The sequence below is a fragment of the Electrophorus electricus genome, chromosome 19 (assembly GCF_041902795.1).
Source record: "Electrophorus electricus isolate QZ-2024a chromosome 19, ASM4190279v1, whole genome shotgun sequence".
NCBI lineage: Eukaryota > Metazoa > Chordata > Actinopteri > Gymnotiformes > Gymnotidae > Electrophorus > Electrophorus electricus.
In genome coordinates this window covers 20,561,056-20,585,703 of record NC_137515.1, presented here as the reverse complement: position 1 = coordinate 20,585,703, position 24,648 = coordinate 20,561,056, and the positions used below count along the sequence as shown (strand labels likewise).

Below are 24,648 nucleotides of genomic sequence, written 5' to 3'. Positions count from 1 at the left end.
CCGATTTTAAGCCTGTTTTGGCGATTTGGTTGCAGCACTGCAGGACTTGGTCTGATGTCCCTATACTCCACTTCTCGTTCAAGCCTTTTTGAAATTTAGTAAATTATGTTCTTAATAAAATATGAGATCAAGCACCAAGATGACAGCTAGCAGTAGGATACAAAATTTTCATCTAAAACGTTTAGATAAACAATATTTATCTTACTATGTATTGTGCAGGGCCATGCCCTGGATTTAAAGGAAAATAAATGGCAAGTGAAATATAATTTTGTGTAAAAAAAAAAAAAAACAACACAAAACTAAAAATACATTTTAGTAGCAGAGATGTGAACTTTGAACCTGGCTCAATGTTTTGGCCAGGAACAGAGGTTAAATTAGTTCAGTTATTTTCTCAGACTGCTTGTATGAGTTGGCGACTGTGCTGCTAGAAATGCTAGTTTTCATGTTGGGCTTCAGACACATGTGGTGACTGCTGAGTATCAGACCAGCAGATGAAATACTCTGAAGTGATAACCACCACAAGGACACTTGTATTGATCATTTTTAGTCTCTGTGAAAACACCTAGACTGTGTTGACAATGCTGTAGTGGCTGAGGTTGTGCGCTGATCTCAGCTGGCAAAGAAGCTGGGATGTGTGAAGACAAACATTCTATTGTACTGAGAGTGTGTGTATACATGTAATGAATAATTAAAGGCATTCCAGCTGGCCTAGATCTTTAGTCTAATACCAAACAACCTTGACCGTTTCAACTATGGCAAGGTCAGTTAATTCAATTTTGAGTAACACTGCACTGAGAGCTCTGAAATGAGCCCAACAGGCCAGTTTGTACCAAAGTGCGCAATGTTGCTCAAAAACGTAACATACATATGAAGATGTAAACATAGCTGCTTGCATTTTATTATTGATTAAATGTTTACTTGTCCAGGAAAAGTGGACAGCCGTCATTATTGAAACCTGCAGATCAGTATTCTATGCTACCTTACCCACATCACAGTTCAATTTAAAATACAGAACCAAACACCAAAACTACAAAACACATTAAGGTTTATGTAATTTATTAGGAGCAACTGGTCCATGTGTTCATGTAAACTGCTGCTTGTGGAATTGCAAAAGTATGATGGGTCTCATGGCAAGAGGACTGAAATCTCAATTATTACACACATGAAAAAGCATATGAGGTTTAAAGTTACTGGAATTCAACATCTGACGCAAGACTCTCAGTGAGGCATGTCGTGATGCACCAGCTTGTAGTGAGCACCACAGGACGGGCATCGCTGTGCGCCTCCCTCGTGAAGCCAGAACCACACAATGGTCGTGTTGTCCTCCTCACCTTCCACACAACCAAACATGCAGCCACAACATTTTACACCATGTACAGAGATGACAGGCAGGTCAAAATAGACAGAGCACAACCAACCGAAGCACTGCTAACTGAAATACTTACAGATACAACCCACAAGTCTTTTGTTGTTGATGGAGGGGACGATATGGGGCTCCTCCTTTGTACCAGCATACATCTTGGGCTTCTGAAGGTTGTAAGGATCCTGAAAAATTCCGAACATGAACTCAACCGGTCAGACTAGTTGCATAATTCCAAAGAAATTCTCAAACAATGAGGTCAGTATAAAGCCACTATGTCCGCAGGACGGGCAGCTACACACCGTGCCTTCCTTCATGGAGCGCATGATGACCTTCTCCAGCCCCGTGGCCTGCTGTTCGTCGGAGGGAATCCCTACATTAGAAAACAGACACACAAGGAAGGAATCCCTACATGATAACACACACAAGGAAGGAATCCCTACATGATAACACACACAAGGAAGGAATCCCTACATTATCACACACACACACACACAAGGAGGGAACCCCTACATTATAACACACACACACAAGGAGGGAACCCCTACATTATAACACACACACACAAGGAGGGAACCCCTACATTATAACACACACACACAAGGAGGGAACCCCTACATTATAACACACACACACAAGGAGGGAACCCCTACATTATAACACACACACACAAGGAGGGAACCCCTACATTATAACACACACACACAAGGAGGGAACCCCTACATTATAACACACACACACAAGGAGGGAACCCCTACATTATAACACACACACACAAGGAGGGAACCCCTACATTATAACACACACACAAGGAGGGAACCCCTACATTATATCTCACACACACACACACACACACACACACACACACACACACACACACACACACACACACACACACACACACACGACACAAGTGTTCAATCCCCGAAAGCCACTTAACCGTAAGCGTGCCTTCCTCCTCGCCACTAAAGCACCGGCTAGCTCACTAAATGACCTAGCCAAACAGCTAACGAGGCTGCAAACACTGCACGCTAGAAACTGGCGGAAGCTTCGGTTTTAGCCAGGAATAACAAACATGCGTTAACATCAAAGACAAATAAGTGCTGGTTTAGCAGCCAGGAGGAAGTGCGCTACAGCCCCACTGCCCTTGGCCTAAAGTCACACGAAGATTTAAAGACGCTTAAAGACGCTTAAAGACGCTTAAAGACGCCCAGCACACGTTGACTGAAACAGAAGGAGCGCGCACCTCCAGTCGCCATGCCCCGTACGAGCGCAGCCCCGGGCGGAGCCCGCCAGCCCGCCGCGGCGCGGGCGACTCTCACTAGTAACCTTGCTGCCATTTCTCCTTCTGTCCCAAATCGCTGGAGTCGGGCTGATGACGTCAATATAGCGCAATGTCGCACATCACTGACGTCAGGTTCATATCCGCCCCTACCGTTGGCTCGGACGTGCGTCACGCGCGTGGCACCTATACCCGTTAAGACGGAAGTCTAACGTGTGAAAACAACCACACACACCCTGAGAAACCTCCTTTTATGTTTGATTACAGTGTTTTGCTGCTAACAAAAAACGACCAACATGGCAAATAAATGTTTATTATGTGACAAAAATATTAAGTGGCAAAAGCAAGCTAAATATTCGGCATATTTTAAAGTTATTACAACAATTTTCACAAGAGACCAAAATCTGGGCAATCTAAGTACATTGTTTTTTTAGAAGTTTTCACCAATGACCTGCTCTAGTTGGCTGCCAAACCCTGAACACTGACCTTTGACCATCGAGCTTTCTATCCAGTTCATCCAAAATACACTCAAAGTTCAAATGGGGATTTTGTAAGCCTCCAATTTAAATTTTCCTTAATTGTCTTTCATTTTCAAGCAGCTCTGTCAGATGTTCTTAGATTTCCAGGTTTACTGGGATACTAGAGATTCCCAACAGACCTGATGTTTCACTCTTGAGAGCTCTAGTGTTTTACCTTCCAGTGCTTTACCCCCGAGTGTTTTACCCTCCAGTGCTTTACCACCCCCAGTGCTTTACCCCCCCGCCCGTGTTTTACACTCCAGTTCTTTACTCTCCTATGTTTTACCCTCCAGTATTTTACCCACCAGTGCTTTACCCTCCAGTGCTTTACACTCCAGTTCTTTACTCTCCTGTTTTACCCTCCAGTTCTTTACCCTCCAGTGTTTTACCCTCCAGTATTTTACCCACCAGTGCTTTACCCTCCAGTGTTTTACCCTCCTATGTTTTACCCTCCAGTTCTTTACCCTCCAGTGTTTTACCCTCCAGTGTTTTACCCACCAGTGCTTTACCCTCCAGTGTTTTACCCACCAGTGCTTTACCCTCCAGTGTTTTCCTCCAGTGATTTACCCTCCAGTGTTTTACCCTCCAGTTCTTTACCCTCCAGTGTTTTACCCACCAGTGCTTTATCCTCCAGTATTTTATCCTTCAGTTCTTTACCCTCCAGTGTTTTACCCTCCAGTGCTTTACCCTCCAGTGTTTTACCCACCAGTGCTTTACCCTCCAGTGTTTTACCCCCAGTGCTTTACCCTCCAGTGTTTTACCCTCCAGTTCTTTACCCTCCAGTGCTTTACCCGTTTTACCATCGTTCTTTACCCTCCAGTGTTTTACCCCCAGTGCTTTACCCTCCAGTGCTTTACCCTCCAGTGTTTTAACCCCAGTGATTTACTTTTGAATCTTTACACTACTTATATTGTGTATTCATTTTCCCACTAGTTCAATGATTTATAAACATCTTGTGATGAATCGATGATCTCACCTCTAGATTCATCAGTGCACAGTGCCTTTTTAAACTCTGCAGCAGGCCGGTTCTGTCTCTTAGTCCAAATCTCTTAATCCTGTTCTGAGTACTGACCCATCAGTCCTGTTTTCTGAAGTCTTTTCTACACTGTGGACACTTTTTTTGGTTTCATTAATCTGTGATTTGAGCAGTCCTTCTGTTGGACAGGCCAGGTACCCATGTCCACTTGTCCCCCAACTGTGCTTTTAATCTGCATCTGCCAGACATACTTTGAACAGTTTTTCCAAGAAATCAATATCTTGGTGTTCATGGTTTTACTAATTGTCAAACAAGACTCTAAATTTGAGTTTTATTCAAACCTGGAGCATTGTAAGCCTGTAGGACTGGTGTGCAGTGTTTTTATCAGTTCTACATGCAATAAGCACCTGAGTAGAGTGATTAAGATCACAGCCTTTTTCAAACAGGTCTAGATTGTCTAATAAAAACAGTCACAGACATTCCCACTACTATTGAACATATGAAGGTCGATTTTGAAGAACCAATGCAATTACAGTATTTAAATGGTTTATTTTATATATTTGTATGACCAGAAATAAAATTATATTCTAACCCTAACAAGACTCATAAGTACACTGAAAGAGCTTGTAACAGAATCTGGAACAAGTGAGAGGGTTAGGACAGATGAGAGGGTTAGGACAGATGAAAGGGTTAGGACAGGCGTGGAGGATTAGGACAGGCGTGGAGGATTAGGACAGGTGAGAGGGTTAGGACAGGCGTGGAGGGTTAGGATAGGCGTGGAGGGTTAGGACAGGTGAGAGGGTTAGGACAGGCGTGGAGGGTTAGGACAGGTGAAAGGGTTAGGACAGGCGTGGAGGATTAGGACAGGCATGGAGGGTTAGGACAGGTGAGAGGGTTAGGACAGGCATGGAGGATTAGGACAGGCATGGAGGGTTAGGACAGATGAGAGGGTTAGGACAGGCGTGGAGGATTAGGACAGGCATGGAGGATTAGGACAGGCGTGGAGGATTAGGACAGGCATGGAGGATTAGGACAGGCGTGGAGGATTAGGACAGTACAGGTTTAGAGCAACTCCACATAATTGGCTGGAAACATCCCATAATGGCCGTCAGGGCCGTAGCCTCGCCACCAGCCATCATCAATCATCTCTATGCCACTGATGATGTCATCTGGGTCAAAGGTGATCTCTGTGTCATCACCTAGGGGGAAAAAAAACACTTTAGCTTTAGGTTTTAGCTTTAAAATGCATTAAAAACTGGGTTTATTGTCAAGTGACTGTAGGCCACTCACAAGCCTGGTAATCATAAAGTGCCCTGGCACAGATGTTCTCCTCTGATCCAGCGACCTCATCAGTGACCGGTATCTGGTAGTCCTCCACCTGTGACATCATCAGTACCATCAGCCCACCTAGTGAGACTGCTGAATATCGCTCTGATTCTGTTATTATGAAAGTTTTTATTATAATGTAGCCACGTCATAATAAACCTGTTTTTATTATAATGTAGTTATGTCAGAAGACCTTACTGGTTTAAAATTTTCAAAGAAATGTTGATTTGAAGAGGCTGCCTCGTAGATGTTCTTTGCAGGCTCTTCTTCCTCAGAGTCTTCGTCACCATATTCCAAATACAACATGGAGAAGCAAACACTGATGTTAGACAGCACAGATACAGTAGTCCATGTCTGTTATCATAAACCATATGCTGATCAGATCACGGATCATGTAATTAAACATACCTTGCCACACCTCATCTGATTCTACAGCTTGCTGGTGTGTGAATGAATAATCATGATCTGGCTCTGGAAAAGGTCACATGAAATACAGTTTAGTTAAACACTGGAGAATATCATACCCACACTACCATGTTCTCATGTACTGATAAGGACATGTGTCTGTTCACCTAGATCCTGCTGTAGAAATGAGGAAACTACTGGACTGCTGTAGCCAGGGGTACAGTACCTGCTTTGGCAAGAGTAGTTTCAGTAGGAGCTGGTTTAGTAGGAACAGACTCTGCTGCAGAGGAATGCTGGGATATCTCCCAGGTAGGTCCCTCACTGCAGATTGAGTGCTGAGTGATAAACTGACTTTTCAGACGTCCTGGAGAAACAGAGTAAGTGCAGTTAGTTCTACAGGTAGTAAGTGGTTCTCTTTTCACACTGACAATACAGCTGTTCTCTTTTCATACTGATAGTAAAGCTGTTCTCTTTTCATACTGACAGTACAGCTGTTCTCTTTTCGCACTGACAGTACAGCTCTTTTCACACTGACAGTATACCTGTTCTCTCTTACACAGATAGTACAGATGTTCTCTTTTCACACTGACAGTTGAACTGTTCTTGCCTGGTTGAGATCCAGTGGTTGGCGTTCTGTTGGTGTCGAGGCTTCTCTCCCTCTGTCTGAACACGTCTCTGGGATTCACTTTACGCTGTGAGATGATGGCTGCTGCCTCCTGGACACACGGTCCCTTTGTATGACTTGGATGGCCTCTCTGACCCCCCGTGCTCACTAAACAAGCCCTACAGGTATCTACTCACATGAGCCATCTGGACAGACTGGGATCTCCGCATTCCTGCCCTCTGAGTGTCTGACTGGTGCAGCTCCTGCTTCTGTGGATCAACACATGGGAGGCGTTCAGATTGCGATCGTATGCGCTACGGAGCGAATGGCAGCACTGTTCAGTTACAGGTTTATTAGAGTCTGGTGTTGATTCTACAGTCCAAGTGTTGAGGATCAAAGGAATCATGTCAATTCTACAATTCTACAAGCACTGTCCCCCATGCCTGCCGGGCAGGCAGAACAGAAATGAATCAACTTCACTGTGGGGAATCAACTCTTGATTCCCGACACCTGGATGTGATCCATTGGTTGTGGGCTCTGCTCTTACCCTTTCCTGACTCTCTGTCTCTCTGCTTGCAGCCTCTTGTTTGGTCTCATACAGTCTGAGAAACGAGAAGAAGCCAGTCAGGTCAGATCAGAGCTGACTGGTACAACCAAGACCCACTTCTGCACAGCCACAGAACTAGTCTGCAATTACTAAACAATCAGACAAGTGTGAGGCAGGTGTGCCAGGATGTTGATTGGTCCCTGGTTCTCATGTCAGTCACCTCTGCTGGTCGATCTGATTGGCTCTCTCCTTCTGTCGTCGTTCTCTCTCAGCTGCTTCTCTGGCATCCTGCGCCTGCCTCTCCTCCTCCTCCCTCTTCCTCTCATGCTCCGCCCTGTTGCGCTCCTGCCGGCGCCGGCTCTGCTCCTCCCGCTGAATTGGGTGTTGGGGAGAAAAGGTGGTGGAATAAAGCGGATCCTAGCAACTACCTGCACTGACCCGCTCACTAGCAGGGTTCCCTCACCTCCAGCTGTGCCCAAAAGTCGTCCTTATTGGTGCTTTGAATCTCCTGGATAGCACTGGTCTTCTGGTGCAATGACCCCTACAGAGACAACACCAACGTTACAATAAGAACCATACGCATCGTACCTGCTGATCTGTGTGTGTGTGTGTGTGTGTGTGTGTGTGTGTGTGTGTAAAGCACATGGCCCTTACCACAGAGCCACAAGGTCCTGTGTCACTAAAGCGGTTGGACTCCTTGTGGAAGTTGTAGTTGACACCAGCAGCCTTGGCCACTCTGTCCATGATGACATCTGGTTCCACATCATCCTCAGAACGCGCGTTGATGGTCACGTGTGCTCCCTGAAATAACACACAACCTGATCCAAGACACCTCACAATACAATCATGCAGCCCAAAGTGCATCGGAGTTTCACTGGGTTACTGTTTTCTTTTATATTTACAAAGTGAGAATTGAAATCTTACCCTCAGAAAATTGGACATCGATTGGACATGATTGGCACACATTCCTTTCCTGACAACCTTGACTCCCTCGCCAGTCTAGACGTAAAGACCAGCACAGAGGCACACGTGAACTACACAGCTAAACGTGAACTACACGGCTAAATGTGAACTACATGGCTAAACAGCACAAAAGGTTCAAAACACCCATACAAACACACTGAGGTTTTTGTTGAGTTGAGGCTCACTCCAACACCGTATGCAAAGTGAAGATGTGGTTTAATGTTTGTTTGTTTTTTCAGTACTTCCTCCATCCACCTACTCTCACACTGGACCACTGTACACTCACACAGACACTGGACCACTGTACACTCACAAAGACACTGGACCACTGTACACGAACACAGACACTGGACTGCTGTACACTCACAAAGACACTGGACCACTGTACATGAACACAGACACTGGACCACTGTACACGTACACAGACACTGGACTACTGTACACTCACACAGACACTGGACCACTGTACATGTACACAGTCACTGGACCACTGTACACTCACACAGACACTGGACCGCTGTACACTCACGCAGTCACTGGACCGCTGTACACTCACACACACTGGACCGCTGTACACTCACTCACACACTGGACCACTGTACACTCACACACACTAGACTACTGTACACTCACACAGTCACTGGACTACTGTACACGTACACACACACTGGACTACTGTACATGTACACACACACTGGACTACTGTACACTCACACAGACACTGGACCACTGTACACTCACACACACACTGGACCGCTGTACACGTACACAGTCACTGGACTACTGTACACTCACACAGTCACTGGACTACTGTACACTCACACACACACTGGACTACTGTACACTCACACAGTCACTGGACTACTGTACATGTACACACACACTGGACTACTGTACATGTACACACACACTGGACTACTGTACACTCACACAGACACTGGACCACTGTACACTCACACACACACTGGACCGCTGTACACGTACACAGTCACTGGACTACTGTACACTCACACAGTCACTGGACTACCGTACACTCACACACACACTGGACTACTGTACACTCACACAGTCACTGGACTACTGTACACTCACACACACACTGGACCACGGTACACTCACACACACACTGGACCACGGTACACTCACACACACACACTGGACTACTGTACACTCACACACACACTGGACTACTGTACACGTACACACACACTGGACTACTGTACACTCACACACACACACTGGACTACTGTACACTCACACAGTCACTGGACTACTGTACACTCACACACACCCTGGACCACGGTACACTCACACACACACTGGACCACGGTACACTCACACACACACACTGGACTACTGTACACTCACACACACACTGGACTACTGTACACGTACACACACACTGGACTACTGTACACTCACACAGACACTGGACCACTGTACACTCACACACACACTGGACTACTGTACACTCACACACACACACTGGACTACTGTACACTCACACAGTCACTGGACTACTGTACACTCATACACACTGGACCACTGTACACTCACACACAAACACACACTGGACCACTGTACACTCACACAGTCACTGGACCACTGTACACTCACACACGCACAGGACCACTGTACACTCACACACACACACACTGGACCACTGTACACTCACACACACACACTGGACCACTGTACACTCACACAGTCACTGGACCACTGTACACTCACACACACACACACTGGACCACTGTACACTCACACAGTCACTGGACCACTGTACACTCACACACGCACAGGACTACTGTACACTCACACACACACACTGGACTACTGTACACTCACACAGTCACTGGACCACTGTACACATACCCAGTTGATGAGAACAAACTTGGGCACCCCAGAGCTGGGCTCCTGCACGCGGCAGAAAGCGTACATCACTTTGCCATTGTTTAGCTCTTGCGTCATCTCCTCCAGACCTCCATCTGAGAAAGATTGTTGCAAACAGTGTCACCTGCTCTACTGTCACAGGGGGTTATCAACTCTGTGCAGCTTCACACATCCAACACACGAGTGAACAAATGCTAAGCAATGTAAAGGACTTAATTCAAAATGTGTTCAAATCCACACAAATGCTTGAAATAACTAAAAAATGGAACTAAAATGGCTAACCCAACCCCAGTATCATCCAGTACACCCAGTAATACCCCATAAATACCAGTACCCAGCTATACCCAGCAGACCCGATTCATTCACTCACCTCCTTTAGCTGCCACTCGGATGTTATCGCTGTTTCCTTCATATGTGAACAAAGCCCTACGATAAGAGTTTCAAAGAAATAGACTTAGACGTTTACTAGAGACACACACCCCGACATGCCTCTCAGCCGTGGATACAAGCAGAGATCCAATGGCATGCGTCGGACCACTTCATGTAGATTTTCAGACCTGTATGCACCTGTACACAGGTGATGTCACTTGGTGAGACTGGATGCACCAGATGAAAACAAACCCAGGAATCTTGAAGTGTTCTGGCTATATATATATATATATATATATATATATATATATATATATATATATATATATATATATATATATACACACACACACACACACACACACACACACACACACACACACACACACACACACACACACATTTGCCTGTTGCATTAAAATCATTAAAATATGAAAAATATGAAGTGTGTGTGTGTGTGTGTGTGTGTTTCCAGAGAAACAGCACATTTCAGACAGAGGTCCTTCATCAACACCATCAGTGTTGAATATCTCATAGCTCTACATCTCTTACTACAGAGTTACTCACCTATAGTCTTCTTCACACACACACACACACACACACACACACACACACACACACACACACACACACACACACACACGGTCACTACAGGACTCACTTACGGGTCCAGATATTTAACATTCTAGATATTTTACGAGAACCCATTTTCGAGCCCCGAACGAACGGCGATTTGCTCCGATCTGGAGCCTCGAAAATCTGTCAGCGAGCGGAAAATCGTGGCAAAACCTTGTGTAGCGTGAAGTCAGTATTAGTACTGCGGACAGATGCCAGTGCGCAGACCAAACCAGAACCAGGACCTCGCCTGAAACCCCGAGCTGAGCTGGCAGGTCCAGCGGCTTTAAAAGTGACATTCACACTCATTTTAACGCAACAGGTGAACAGCTCGCGAGGCTCCGTTTAAACAGACCACCTGTCATCTCTACCGTCAGGAATTGTTACGTCTGTGAAATTCGCATTCATTCTCAAGTTTATTTGAAAACTTGGTTTTAATAGAGATTTTCTCCAGTTACTAGTAAAAGGTTTAACACATCCACACGGGCTCTATAACTGAATCATTCTGTGCGCTCCGTGGAGGTGCGGAGCTCCAGGTGTGTGTCAGGTAGATGTGCTCCAAACGGAAGAACACACAGGTGAAGCTTCATGTCTGGGATAGAAAAACGTCTTAATTACGCCGAACTAACTGCACATGTGTAGAAACCTGTACGATGTTCCAACGGCAACAGTGATGCATCTGTAGAGTTTTCTCCCCAACGCAGTAGTAAAGTGGAACTGAAGCGGGACGGGCGGTGTAATGAAGGTGTGATAAAGGTGTCAGGGGTCTTACCAGTTTGTGCTTCCTTTCACCACCTCGTCGTACGCAGCTGTCAGCGCCGCGCCGTTTTTACTCAGGTTTACTGCCATAACGCTGCGGAAGAGCCCTGATCATATAATCTCCAGAGAGGTGCGGTAGATTTAATCACAGACCTGTCACGACGCTTCTGGATCTCAGATCAGCTGGTCAACCATCGGGCCAATGGCACAACTACTGACACAGATCAGGCTCGGCGAGTTTGCTGACTCTGAAACAGGGAAGGCCACCTTTCTTAAAGGACACCTCAGCTGGCCATGAACAGAAAACGAGTGTGAGGAAAACAACAGGAACGATCAAACTAGGTGAGGATGTGGCGTCGATAACTGCTCGGTGACTACATTAATCAAGATGCCCATCAAAGCCCTCAGCACACTAGCAGGTCCAGATCACAACAGCTGCTGATTCAGCAGAACACCTTCACCAAAGCCTGGCAGCGCAACACTTGCCAAACGAGTCTGACCCGTCATGCTACATTTTAAAGACTTATCGCAGAAATGAAACTGCACATTTTGAGGTGTAAATATGCCTCGCGCATTTCATTCCGTTTTAAAAACCGGAATAACTGGAATTAAGCTCTGATGAAAGGCACGAGGACGGCCCACAGTCTCGGGCGAAGTGTAAATTGTAGATGTAATTATTTTTGTCGCCGCAGGATGTCGTAGGTGAAACACGCAGCATGATTCATGAGTTCTAACGTTACATTCCTGGAATTGTTCAAACTGACTTACGGCAAATGTACATTGTGTTAAAAACGTGAATATCGCACCCTATGGAGTTGTATAGGCTGTGGGGGCATTCATATCTTTACTTATCTATTGCCATATGGTTTACACAAAATTCAGGTGAATAGACTCCCCCCAATACACACACACACACACACACACACACACACACACACACACACACACACACACAGACCGCATACACACACTTTTCTCATGTGTGATTTCCAGACAGTGTTTTAGTATCTTAACTAGGTTCTGAGAAAACCATGTGTGAAACTGTGCCATGTGCAAGCTTTTGTGTGTGTGTGTGTGTGTCTGTGAGAGAGAGAGAGAGAGAGAGAGAGAGAGAGAGAGAGAGAGAGAGAGAGAGAGAGAGAGAGAGAAAGAAAGAGAGAGAGAGAGAGCAAAGGGAAGTCTGGGCTGTAGACACAGTGAGCCATGATCTCTGTTCCTGAGACACAGAGAGCCGTGATCTCTGTTCCTGAGACACAGTGAGCCATGATCCCTGTTCCTGAGACACAGTGAGCCGTGATCTCTGTTCCTGAGACACAGTGAGCCATGATCCATGGTCCTGAGACACAGTGAGCCATGATCCCTATTCCTGAGTATATTGTATATTGTGTATACTGTAGGCAGAAGGATGAAGTGGATCTGATGGCGATTAGTTTTCCTTGTGTCCTCTGTGGAGCACCAGGAGACTCGTCGCACACGAACACCAGATGTGATCCAACATGTCAGCCTCCGTGGCAGTGAATATGTTAAAGGAACAGGAACCTCCTTCAGCTTCACTTTCTGTCGTCGGTGGACAGTCTTCCAATCCTGGCCACGTTTCTCCATTTCTTCGATACAACAAGAGACTGTTACTATCCAAACAGCTCGGAAAGCACAGCCAGGCACAGCCTCTGTTCCCGCCTTCGCTATAAGACGAAGAGGAGAAAAAGGAGGAAGAGAATGACAAGGTCTTCATCTCCAGCTGAGATGGTAGGACTAGAGCAGCTACACGCTGAGGACTCCTGACTACATGCTGAGGGCCCCTGGCTACACACAGAGGGCCCCTGACTACACACAGAGGGCCCCTGGCTACACGCTGAGGGCCCCGGGCTACACAGAGGGCCCCTGACTACACACAGACGGCCCCGGGCTACACACAGAGGGCCCCTGACTACACACAGAGGGCCCCGGGCTACACACAGAGGGCCCCTGACTACCCACAGAGGGCCCCTGACTACACACAGAGGGCCCCGGGCTACACGCTGAGGGCCCCAGGCTACACACAGAGGGCCCCTGGCTACACGCTGAGGGCCCCTGACTACATGCTGAGGGCCCCGGGCTAGATGCAGAGGGCCCCTGACTACACACAGAGGACCCCAGGCTACATGCAGAGGGCCCCGGGCTACACGCAGAGGTGTAGGGCCCCAGACTACACACAGACAGCCCCTGACTACACACAGAGGGCCCTGGGCTACACGCGGAGGGCCCCTGGCTACACGCAGAGGGCCCTGGGCTACACACAGAGGGCCCCTGACTACACACAGTGGGCCCCTGACTACACACAGAGGGTGCTGGTGTACACACAGAGGGCCCCTGGCTACACACTCTATAGCACACCTGTTTGTCTGCCCCTACTGATCACTGCTCAATAAGTATGCTGTCTTTTCCCTTATTGGATCAAATAAAACTTAAATAGATGACTAAAATTAATCCCTCATCAACCCAACAGAATATGGATCTCCCCATGCACACACACACACACACACACACACACACATACATACACACACACAAATCTCCATCCTCCTGTTTCCAGCCATTCCACACTCCACATCTGTAATCCCAACACACATGCACTTCCATCTGCAACCCCACCGGCTTCATCCACTCCTCCACCTCTTCCTTCAGCCCCTCCTCCACCCCTCATCAAACCCCGCATCCTGCTCATCAGCTCCACCCACTACAGCACCCCATACTCCAGCCCCTGTAGGCTCTAACACCCCTGTGGACACACACACATACATGCAGAAACACACATACATGTACATGTACACACACACACACACACACACACACACACACACGCACATACTCTGCTCCCCTCCCTCCCAGAAGTCCCTACATACAGACACTGGCCACCTGCCAAAACACTGTGTATCTCTAAAGACAGACACCATTTTGTGGCATCTTGACAGCACTGATCTGCTGGGGCAGATCCAGCTGTACTGAGACCCGGATTACTGCAGTGGCAACGAGCATCAGAACGAGATCACAACTCACGCAACTCACATTCACACAACTCACAACTCTCACAACTCACATTCACACAACTCACAACTCTCACAACTCACATTCACACATCTCACACAACTCACATTCACACAACTCACATTCACACAACACACATGAATGACATTACTCTGTTTGAAGTGTGTGTGTGTGTGGTTTGGTACATGGTGTCTCAGTGTCGTGGTGAGCCCTTATCCCACAGAACATGACCAAACTTACTGAATGAGGAAGTAGAGATCATATGGAATAAAAACAAAAACTAACCTAAGGATCTCCTACCCTTAATCCTACCCCTACCCCTACCCCTGATCTCCTACCCTTAATCCTACCCCTACCCCATCCCTGATCTCCTACCCTTAATCCTACCCCTACCCAGGTCTGCTACCCATCACCCAGCCCAGCCTTTAACATCTGTGTAGGTTGAGTCATACACAGGTGTTATGATGTCATAGTCTGTTTTGGCCTTAAAATCATATTTTGTGTTTATGACCCAATTAATCTCAGGTGTGTATTTGTGTAAAATATTTTAGTTGAATAACGTAAAATAGTAAAATGCCTGGATTACTGTATATAACTTTGACTGGCTTGGTGTCTTGTCTATAAATAGGCCTGTGCAGTTGTGTCCTCTCTGCCCAGAGATGTGGACTATTCTGAGAACTGACGTCTGCTCCACAGTTTTGCACTATTCCTCACGGGCCCATCTCACGTTTCCCTGGACGAACTCCATGTTCAGATGTGATGGTCTCTCAGTGTTCATTAATGTTTTTCTGCAGGACTTGGGTTTTGGACTCACAGAATTTGCTGTTGCGTTCTATACAGAAATCCAGATGTGAGTTTGGACACACTTCATCTTAAGATGCATAACCTCAGAGATTCAGAACAGACACAGTGGACAATACGTCCTCACTGCAGCCAAGCTGCAAAAAAAGGGAGTGTGAAAGAGGGAGGGGCTATGTGAAAGAGGGAGGGGCTGTATGTCAAGGGGAGTGGCTGTGTGAAAGAGGGAGTGACTTTATTAGGAGGACAGTTTCGTCCTGCCACACATGGGCCATGTGGACACATGAGTCAGTCAGTATTAAAGAGTTCCTTAATACCTGTGACCTCATCTCCACTGGCGGGCTGTATCACACAGATAACAAAGTGCACTGTAAGGAAACGTCAGAGTTCTTTTCACCTTTGTACACTACATTTGGCTGCTCCAGAATGCAGCCGTAATTAAAGATATACATCTGCTCTGTACCTGTGTTTCCATTATATAAGAAGAATTCAGAGCTCATATAGACACATATAAACTCCTTTATGATTAAATGCTAAAATAACAGACAGTAGCAATGACTGCTGGTGACCGCACACTGTATTGATTTTGTAATGCCTAACACCTAGCACAGTATTAATTTTGTAATGCCTAACACCTAGCACAGTATTAATTTTGTAATGCCTAACACCTAGCACAGTATTGATTTTGTAATGCTTAACACCTAGCACAGTATTAATTTTGTAATGCCTAACACCTAGCACAGTATTGATTTTGTAATGCTTAACACCTAGCACAGTATTGATTTTGTAATGCCTAACACGTAGCACAGTGTTGATTTTGTAATGCCTAAAACATAGCACAGTGTTGATTTTGTAATGCCTAACACCTAGCAGTGTTGATTTTGTAATGCCTAACAGCTAGCACAGTATTAATTTTGTAATGCCTAACACCTAGCACAGTATTGATTTTGTAATGCTTAACACATAGCACAGTATTAATTTTGTAATGCCTAACACCTAGCACAGTATTGATTTTGTAATGCCTTACACCTAGCACAGTATTAATTTTGTAATGCCTAACACCTAGCACAGTATTGATTTTGTAATGCCTAACACCTAGCACAGTATTGATTTTGTAATGCCTTACACCTAGCACAGTATTAATTTTGTAATGCCTAACACCTAGCACAGTGTTGATTTCATAATGCCTAACACCTAGCACAGTATTGATTTTGTAATGCCTAACACCTAGCAGTGTTGATTTTGTAATGCCTAACACCTAGCACAGTGTTGATTTTGTAATGCCTAACACCTAGCACTGTGTTGATTTTGTAATGCCTAACAGCTAGCACAGTATTAATTTTGTAATGCCTAACACCTAGCACAGTGTTGATTTTGTAATGCTTAACACCTAGCACAGTATTGATTTTGTAATGCCTAACACCTAGCACAGTGTTGATTTTGTAATGCCTAACACCTAGCACAGTGTTGATTTCGTAATGCCTAACATCTAGCACAGTATTGATTTTGTAATGCCTAACACCTAGCAGTGTTGATTTTGTAATGCCTAACACCTAGCTCAGTGTTGATTTTGTAATGCCTAACACCTAGCACTGTGTTGATTTTGTAATGCCTAACAGCTAGCACAGTATTAATTTTGTAATGCCTAACACCTAGCACAGTATTGATTTTGTAATGCTTAACACATAGCACAGTATTAATTTTGTAATGCCTAACACCTAGCACAGTATTGATTTTGTAATGCCTTACACCTAGCACAGTATTAATTTTGTAATGCCTAACACCTAGCACAGTATTGATTTTGTAATGCCTAACACCTAGCACAGTATTGATTTTGTAATGCCTTACACCTAGCAAAGTATTAATTTTGTAATGCCTAACACCTAGCACAGTGTTGATTTCATAATGCCTAACACCTAGCACAGTATTGCTTTTGTAATGCCTAAAACCTAGCAGTGTTGATTTTGTAATGCCTAACACCTAGCACAGTGTTGATTTTGTAATGCCTAATAACCTAGCACTGTGTTGATTTTGTAATGCCTAACACCTAGCACAGTATTGATTTTGTAATGCCTAACACCTAGCACAGTATTGATTTTGTAATGCCTTACACCTAGCACAGTATTAATTTTGTAATGCCTAACACCTAGCACAGTGTTGATTTTGTAATGCTTAACACCTAGCACAGTATTGATTTTGTAATGCCTAACACCTAGCACAGTGTTGATTTCGTAATGCCTAACATCTAGCACAGTATTGATTTTGTAATGCCTAACACCTAGCAGTGTTGATTTTGTAATGCCTAACACCTAGCTCAGTGTTGATTTTGTAATGCCTAACACCTAGCACAGTATTGATTTTGTAATGCCTAACACCTAGCACAGTATTGATTTTGTAATGCCTAACACCGAGCACAGTATTGATTTTGTAATGCCTAACACCTAGCACAGTGTTGATTTTGTAATGCCTAACACCTAGCACAGTATTGATTTTGTACCACACAGTCTCTTTATTGTTCTCACTTTACACAGATTAACATACATCATGTGTGTGTAGTTTTGGAAGGAACCCATGGCGGTCTGACCCGACAGTCTGGAAACACGCTCACCCTCAGGAAGGAGGGCGAATACTCCTGTGAATATTTAAGTGAGAAGTTAAATCAGACCAGAACCATAACATAGCATCAGTTTGAGAGCATTTAACGAGGGTGTCTGTCCCTGGAGATGCCATGTTCATACGAGCACAAACAAAGGTTGAATTCTTCCAGCCCAGTGCAGCCAGAGGAAGTGGTAGAGATGCCAGAGGAGATAAGCAGAGGGGCTCAGGTTTCTGCCAGCTGCATTCCTGTCCACCACTGGAACTCAGCCCACGCAGAGCAGCCGTGTGATGCCCCAGGAGCTGAGGAGTGACTCTCCAACATGGGGCTCCACTACAGGGACAAAAAGAGCCTTAGAGGACCAATTCATCTGATTCATCTGATTGTTCACCTGATTCATCTAATTCATCTGATTCACCTGACTTATCTGATTCAGGCACACCGGAGGTACACTGTGTGATATACTGTAATCTCTGCACTGATACATATATCATGCGTTAAGATCATTTTAAATATGAGTGCGTGTAACATTTGTTACATGATGCTTTTGGGGTTGGTGGCTCAGATCAGGTCTTTTTGAACAATACTCACCTTATTTAAGCAGCAGTTCTGGACTTTTTTGCTTCTTCTTCTTCTAGGCATTACTGTCTTTAACCACACACCCTCACATACACATACACACAACTTCCACAAACCGCAACCCATAAAATCTAAAAATGTGAAACTACACATGACGAATATTAAATCGCTTAGTCGACGTATCTGCGTTTTTGCGTCTTGTAGAACTTTGGCTTCTAACATCTTGTGCATCTGAAACTGTGGTTCATTATTTACAGCCTTTGTAAAACGCGCAGTTGCCAAATGTGGTTGAAACTTCTACTGTGTTAATTACAGTTTGGAACAAGTCTGCAGGACCCAGCTGGGGTTGGGGGGTCAGGGCCCTGGCTCTTGTGGGATGGGAACAGGGCCCTATGGGGGTGGACAGGGCCCTGGCTCTCGGGTGGGGGGCCCTGGCCATCAGCGCTAATCCCACTCATGGAGGCCAAAACACCTTTTTTCTGCAGTGTTTTATACAACAGATGTTGTCATAAGGCAACTTTACTGGAATCAAATCTACATTCTGGTTTATAATCGAATCTACATTCTGGTTTATAATCTAATCTACATTCTGGTTTATAAACTAATCTACATTCTGGTTTATAATATAATCTACATTCTGGTTTATACATACATAAATCTGCATCCCACAGTGTGTATGCGTTCTTGAGACTCTCCCACTCTCTCGCACTGTCTGATCTGCCAGGTGGACTACATGGTATAAATGTGACCCAAATGATGCACAGACAGTAAACACCAGTTGTGTTTGTGGTGCACTTACAGAAATAATCATCACATGACAGGAGCTGCTGAACAGGACTATGTGTGTATGAAAACAATGTAATTGTTTTCATGAAATTAAGGAATCTGGATTCATTGTGGGTTAATTACCGGACAGCCAACAGGAAGTTTCTAAGCAGACAGTAGACAGGCAGAGGAAGTAACAGGTTTGCATGGTATTAGAGTCAGATAGAGACAGATGAAATGTCCCAGAAGTGCAGTTTCACTTTCATTTCTCATCTCCTTGTGATCCAGAACTATTTGCCAGCCCACCATGTTCACCACCATCCCCGAAGGCAAACAGGTGGTACTGGCAGCCATCTTTCCTTCCAGTGTCTCCTTCCGTGTGCTGTGTTAAAGAATCCTAATGTAAAGTTACAGCACTGAGCCCATGATAGAGTTTCCATTCCTAATCATCATCTACAGCCTGTATGACACAAAGTGAAAGCAGATTCTGACTTAATGTTTGATACATGGATGCAATACACATGTGTACATCTGTGCACTGGAATGTCTTCCATTTGGTTCTACATTAAATTTAGACTGTGGGATGATAATTGACTGGTAGTTGAAGCACTAGATGTTTGAATCTTCACTCTTGTTGTTTATTTGTTTACATTATGTTGGAGATGGAGAAGCAACAATCATGCTGATTAACACAGGAAACAATCAAACAGCCGTCAAGAAAATGGCTTTGCTTTTTTCTGGATGTTCTCTTTATATTACACCGTGTTCCCCAGTTATTCAAAAACACATGCGACATCACTGGAGCGTGAGACATCACTGGAGCGTGAGCTACTGAATGTTGCTGTGCTTCAGTGTGCTGGCTGATGAAAACATGCTGAACTCCAGCAAAAGAGGAAGCAGATGACCTTTCCCCTTGATGACCCAGGGAGAGCTGTTTCAGATCACCTCACGGCAGCTCTGTTCCTCTTTCCCTCTAGATTATTCATAGTAAAACCCAAACAGTCATTTGTTTTGCAATATTGGATCATCTGACTGTACTTTAATATCCAATAGCATCATTAGAGGCTTTTATGGAGAGAATGTAGCATAACTGTAACATTTTCCTTTGATCTCATAAAAAGATGTAAATTGTGGGTTGTGACTGAAAACCAGAGCTGTTTATTCTGCTTTTGGTTTGCAAGTGTGAAAGTGAAAGAGATGGGATTATACTTATTTACAGGCACCAGTGCTGGACGGGGTTTATTAATCTGGTAGTGCAATAATCACTTGCCTTGCTTTGATACACCCTGCACATACAGTACAGCCATATTGTTTATTCCCTGTCTGTTTTCTTTTGATCAGAACAAACCAGGACCACAAATAGAACTAGAACCACAACTAGAACTAGCACCACAACTTCATATTTCTCATGTCATGTACAGAAGGTATAAAGGTCTGGGTCCACTACCAAGATCTGGAATATTCCAAGCAATAGCTTTCAGCCTCAGGAGAACAATTTGGCTTCACACTGCCTCAGTGTCCTACTCAAACACTGCTACAAACAGCTGTAAAATATTTCTCAACAGACGTCCTTCAAAGTTATAGCAGTAGCAGTGGCAATGCTAACACACTTAACATTGGGGTTAGGCATTCCAAAATCAACACTGTGTTAGGTTTTAGGAATTACAAAATCAGCACTGTGCTAGGAGAATTTGAATGAAATAGTGTATATGGAACCACAATCATTTTACAAAATGTGATCATTACATTCAGATTATTCTTGGTGAGTTTTTCTCATACAGCAACACAGCAACTTGTTTGATTTTAAATAATATTATTTAATGATGAGTACTAACTGAATCAAAGTTTTTATTAGTTTCTGATAAAAAAAAAGTTTTGTTTGATGAACATGGGGTAAGTCTAAGGTGAGTGATGGGTGAGTGTGAGGTGAATTTGGGGTGATTGATGGGTGAGTGATGGGTTAGTATGCTACTTATCCCTGATCAAAAGAGAGCAGGGGGACAGAGGAAGTCCCATGTTGTGAATAACTACAAGGTTGACATGTCAACAATCCTTCACTTGTGTGATGTAATATACCCACATGTCAACAAGCCATCACTTTTGTGATGTAATATACCCACATGTCAACAATCCATCACTTGTGTGATGTAATATATCCACATGTCAACAATCCATCGCTTGTGTGATGTAATATATCCACGTGTCAACAATCCATCGCTTGTGTGATGTAATATACCCACATATCAACAATCCATCGCTTGTGTGAGGTAATATATCCACAAGTCAACAATCCATCGCTTGTGTGAAGTAATACATCCACAAGTCAACAATCCATCGCTCGTGTGATGTAATATACCCACATGTCAACAATCCATCACTCGTGTGATGTAATATACCAACATGTCAATAATCCTTCACTTGTGTGATGTAATATATCCACATGTTAACAATCCATCGCTTGTGTGATGTAATATACCCGCATATCAACAATCCATGGCTCATGTGATGTAGTATACTCACATGTGAATTACTCCCTGGTCCCCACACTTTTCATTTGTTTCAGCCATACTGGGGTTTGAGTGAAATACTCAGGGAAATAACAGCCATCTTCACCAGTGTGATTATTTCAGCTGCTCTAGGTGGGTGTCTGGAGACTCTTCCTTCTCTGACAAACACACAGGGATACAACAGGAAACAGTCCCGTATACTGTCCCGCTGTACCTCAAAGTGCCAATCTCAACATTCCCACTGAAACCAGACTGCAAACGTAGCACTGTTTGTGATCGCAACACACACAATTACTCAACCACCAGAAAGGGAAACCCATTCGGCGCCTTTAGTGGTGATCCCTAAACTGGCTTTGAACAGAGTTACTGTTACGTCTTGTTACTCATGAGTTTAATTGGTTAACATGTTCCCTATTTAACAGTCCCAATCTGACTGTAAGAAAGAGATCGGAACAGCAGGAATGCTGGGAAATTCTCCAACTGTCTTAAATGAGGTTAAATGAGGTTAAACTCATTCATAATGATTCTGAATTTCCAGGTAAGAGGAACTATTACAGGATCCAGGAAAAAAAAAAAGGTAAAGTCGATTCAGGGTCAAAGGACTTGGTTTATTTTTGCTGATAGTGTTGGTAAGGATCCATGTAAGAATTTCTGGGATACCCCCTCCCACACACACACAATGTTTCATGTGCACCTACATGTGGTTCTCAGTTTTAAGTTGTGTGCCTTTAAACACTAATTCCTGAGTCGATACAAGTTACTGAGATGTAGATAAGTGAAGTAGATGTGGATAAAGCAGGGGTCATGGGGCTTGAACCCCTCTGAGGGGTGTCCATGTCAGAAAAGACCAGGGAAAGGAATGAAGCTGAGGAGAAAGATAAGTAGAGATGTGACAAAACAAAAAGACATGTGAGGACTTTTGTCCAGACACAGACCCTGAATAGGAGCAACCTTTCACTGGGCAGTGAAACAGGCCCAGTGCATTCAGAAACTGGGAGCTGTAGTCAGAGGGTAGTTCTATAGAGGGATGATGGTGCTAGCATCAGTGTTACAATACTGCTTAATGTGGTGGGCTCAGACACACACTACCTGTCACTAGACCCTGTCAACCTCTCACAGACTGATAGACTGGATGTACAGTGAAACCCCAACCTCATCTCCTGGACAGAAGATTCAAAGTAATTAATAATGCACTTTAAAAGTAACTGACCCCAGAATTAGTACTAACAGAATCAACAATAAGTGAAAATATCTATGCACAGAATATGAGCTAACCAGACCAATGAATCCTTGGAGATGGACGTGCCGATGTACTGACAGACTCAAAGACGGACTCAGGAGTCAGAAACATATGAATCACTCTTCAGGATTCAGGAGTCAAAGTGTGCGAATCACTCTTCGTGACTCAGGGGTCAAATGTGTGAATCACTCTTCATGAATCAGGAGTCAAGTTGGAGATGCTATTTGACACTGGTAATATCAGCAGCTGTGGTAGGCTGGGTTCCAAACTGACAGTGTTAAGACCTCAGTGATGAAGATAGAGTATCACCTAAAGGTGCCGTAACAATGGCTAAACACAGCTAGTAAACAAAAGAGTAGAATTGAAGAATTGCTCCAAAACAAATGTACAATTAGTAACCATCCACTGCCTCACTCCAGTCTGTACCTCACACTATCCACTACCTCACATCAGTCTGTACCTCACACCATGCAGTTTATACCTTCAACTGAAGGGACCAGGTTCTACAGGTTACACCTTAAACCCAGTGAACCAGGTATTATATGTTATACCTTTAACCCAACTGTACCTTGGCAACATTTTAGTATTGTGAGTATGGTGATTATAGTGACTATGGTGAGCATTGTTAGTATGGTCTGTAAGCAAATGTGTACTGCACTAAAGTTGTGAAGTTTTATTTTAAAAAACCAAACACTTAAAGTGGAGGATATGTAGCCTACAGTCTAATGTTTAGATGGGTATAATAGCCACACACACAATCTCACACACACACACACACACACACACTCTCTCTCTCTCTCTCTCTCTCTCTCTCTCTCACACACACACACTTTAATTGAACCACATGAAACACACACACACACACACACACATGCATGCATGCACACACATAACAGAAGTGCACATTCTGTGATTTGACTGAACTGGCTTTGTTATCTGGTCACACTTTTCCAATCTGCATTAGTGCATTAGTAACTTGTACAGACTCAGCAGTTAGTGCTTAAGTGAACATTGTCTAAAGTGAGCACACATACTGCGTAGCTCTGTGTGTGTGTGTGTGTGTGTGTGTGTGTGTGTGTGTGTGTGTGTGTGTGTGTGTGTTTCATGTGGTTCAATTAAAGTTTTATTAAATTAACTGAACTGGTTATATGGAAACAGGTAGGCTTCGCTGTCTCTGTGACATACAGCCCAAACGTACATAGACCAGCAGGTGCCCTGGAAAACTTTACATTCAGGGCGAGGAAACATCACCAGAATTCTTATTTTTGTAATATTCCTGAAATTGAAATAGTTCCAGTTCAAAAATTACAATTTTGTTACTACAAAGGCTGTAACATTAGAAACAGGTGACAGACAGACCCACTGAAACAGGCGGTCCAAGCAGTGTCCAAATATGCAAACAGTTTTGCAAAGTATAATATCTGAAAACACGAGTATAAAGTATACATTTTTATTCTTATTATTATCAGTAGTAGTAGGTGCATTTGTATAGCGCCTTTCGCAGACTCAAGGACGCTTTACACAC

General features: G+C 44.3%; 2 protein-coding genes across 2 annotated transcripts; both read right to left on the bottom strand.

The window, feature by feature from the left end:
- Positions 1 to 1,039: 1,039 nt before the first annotated feature.
- cox5ba (cytochrome c oxidase subunit 5Ba) lies at positions 1,040 to 2,763 on the bottom strand. The gene is made up of 4 exons (XM_027028838.3): positions 2,607 to 2,763; positions 1,663 to 1,733; positions 1,446 to 1,545; positions 1,040 to 1,331 (listed from the first exon to the last, which is right to left on the bottom strand). The coding sequence occupies exons 1-4, from the start codon at positions 2,698 to 2,700 to the stop codon at positions 1,219 to 1,221; spliced, it is 378 nt and encodes a 125-aa protein (XP_026884639.1). The 5' UTR covers positions 2,701 to 2,763; the 3' UTR covers positions 1,040 to 1,218.
- Positions 2,764 to 4,669: 1,906 nt separating this feature from the next.
- dbnla (drebrin-like a) lies at positions 4,670 to 12,107 on the bottom strand. The gene is made up of 15 exons (XM_081702924.1): positions 11,628 to 12,107; positions 10,242 to 10,297; positions 9,854 to 9,966; positions 7,943 to 8,017; positions 7,673 to 7,819; positions 7,482 to 7,559; positions 7,239 to 7,390; positions 7,019 to 7,073; positions 6,669 to 6,740; positions 6,475 to 6,583; positions 6,094 to 6,231; positions 5,871 to 5,933; positions 5,661 to 5,740; positions 5,427 to 5,514; positions 4,670 to 5,335 (listed from the first exon to the last, which is right to left on the bottom strand). The coding sequence occupies exons 1-15, from the start codon at positions 11,702 to 11,704 to the stop codon at positions 5,199 to 5,201; spliced, it is 1,440 nt and encodes a 479-aa protein (XP_081559050.1). The 5' UTR covers positions 11,705 to 12,107; the 3' UTR covers positions 4,670 to 5,198.
- Positions 12,108 to 24,648: the final 12,541 nt, after the last annotated feature.

Bases quoted from the DNA above. Each gene is read 5' to 3' on its own strand.
- cox5ba (XM_027028838.3), bottom strand. From the start codon at position 2,700: ATGGCAGCAAGGTTACTAGTGAGAGTCGCCCGCGCCGCGGCGGGCTGG. The intron at 1,734-2,606 runs GTGCGCGCTCCT...TTTCTAATGTAG, and splicing joins ACGGGGCATGGCGACTGGAG to GGATTCCCTCCGACGAACAG. The intron at 1,546-1,662 runs GTGTGTAGCTGC...GGAATTTTTCAG, and splicing joins GCTCCATGAAGGAAGGCACG to GATCCTTACAACCTTCAGAA.
- dbnla (XM_081702924.1), bottom strand. From the start codon at position 11,704: ATGGCAGTAAACCTGAGTAAAAACGGCGCGGCGCTGACAGCTGCGTAC. The intron at 7,560-7,672 runs GTAAGGGCCATG...TTGTCTCTGTAG, and splicing joins CAGGACCTTGTGGCTCTGTG to GGGTCATTGCACCAGAAGAC. The intron at 5,741-5,870 runs GTATGTTTAATT...ATGGTGACGAAG, and splicing joins ATCAGATGAGGTGTGGCAAG to ACTCTGAGGAAGAAGAGCCT.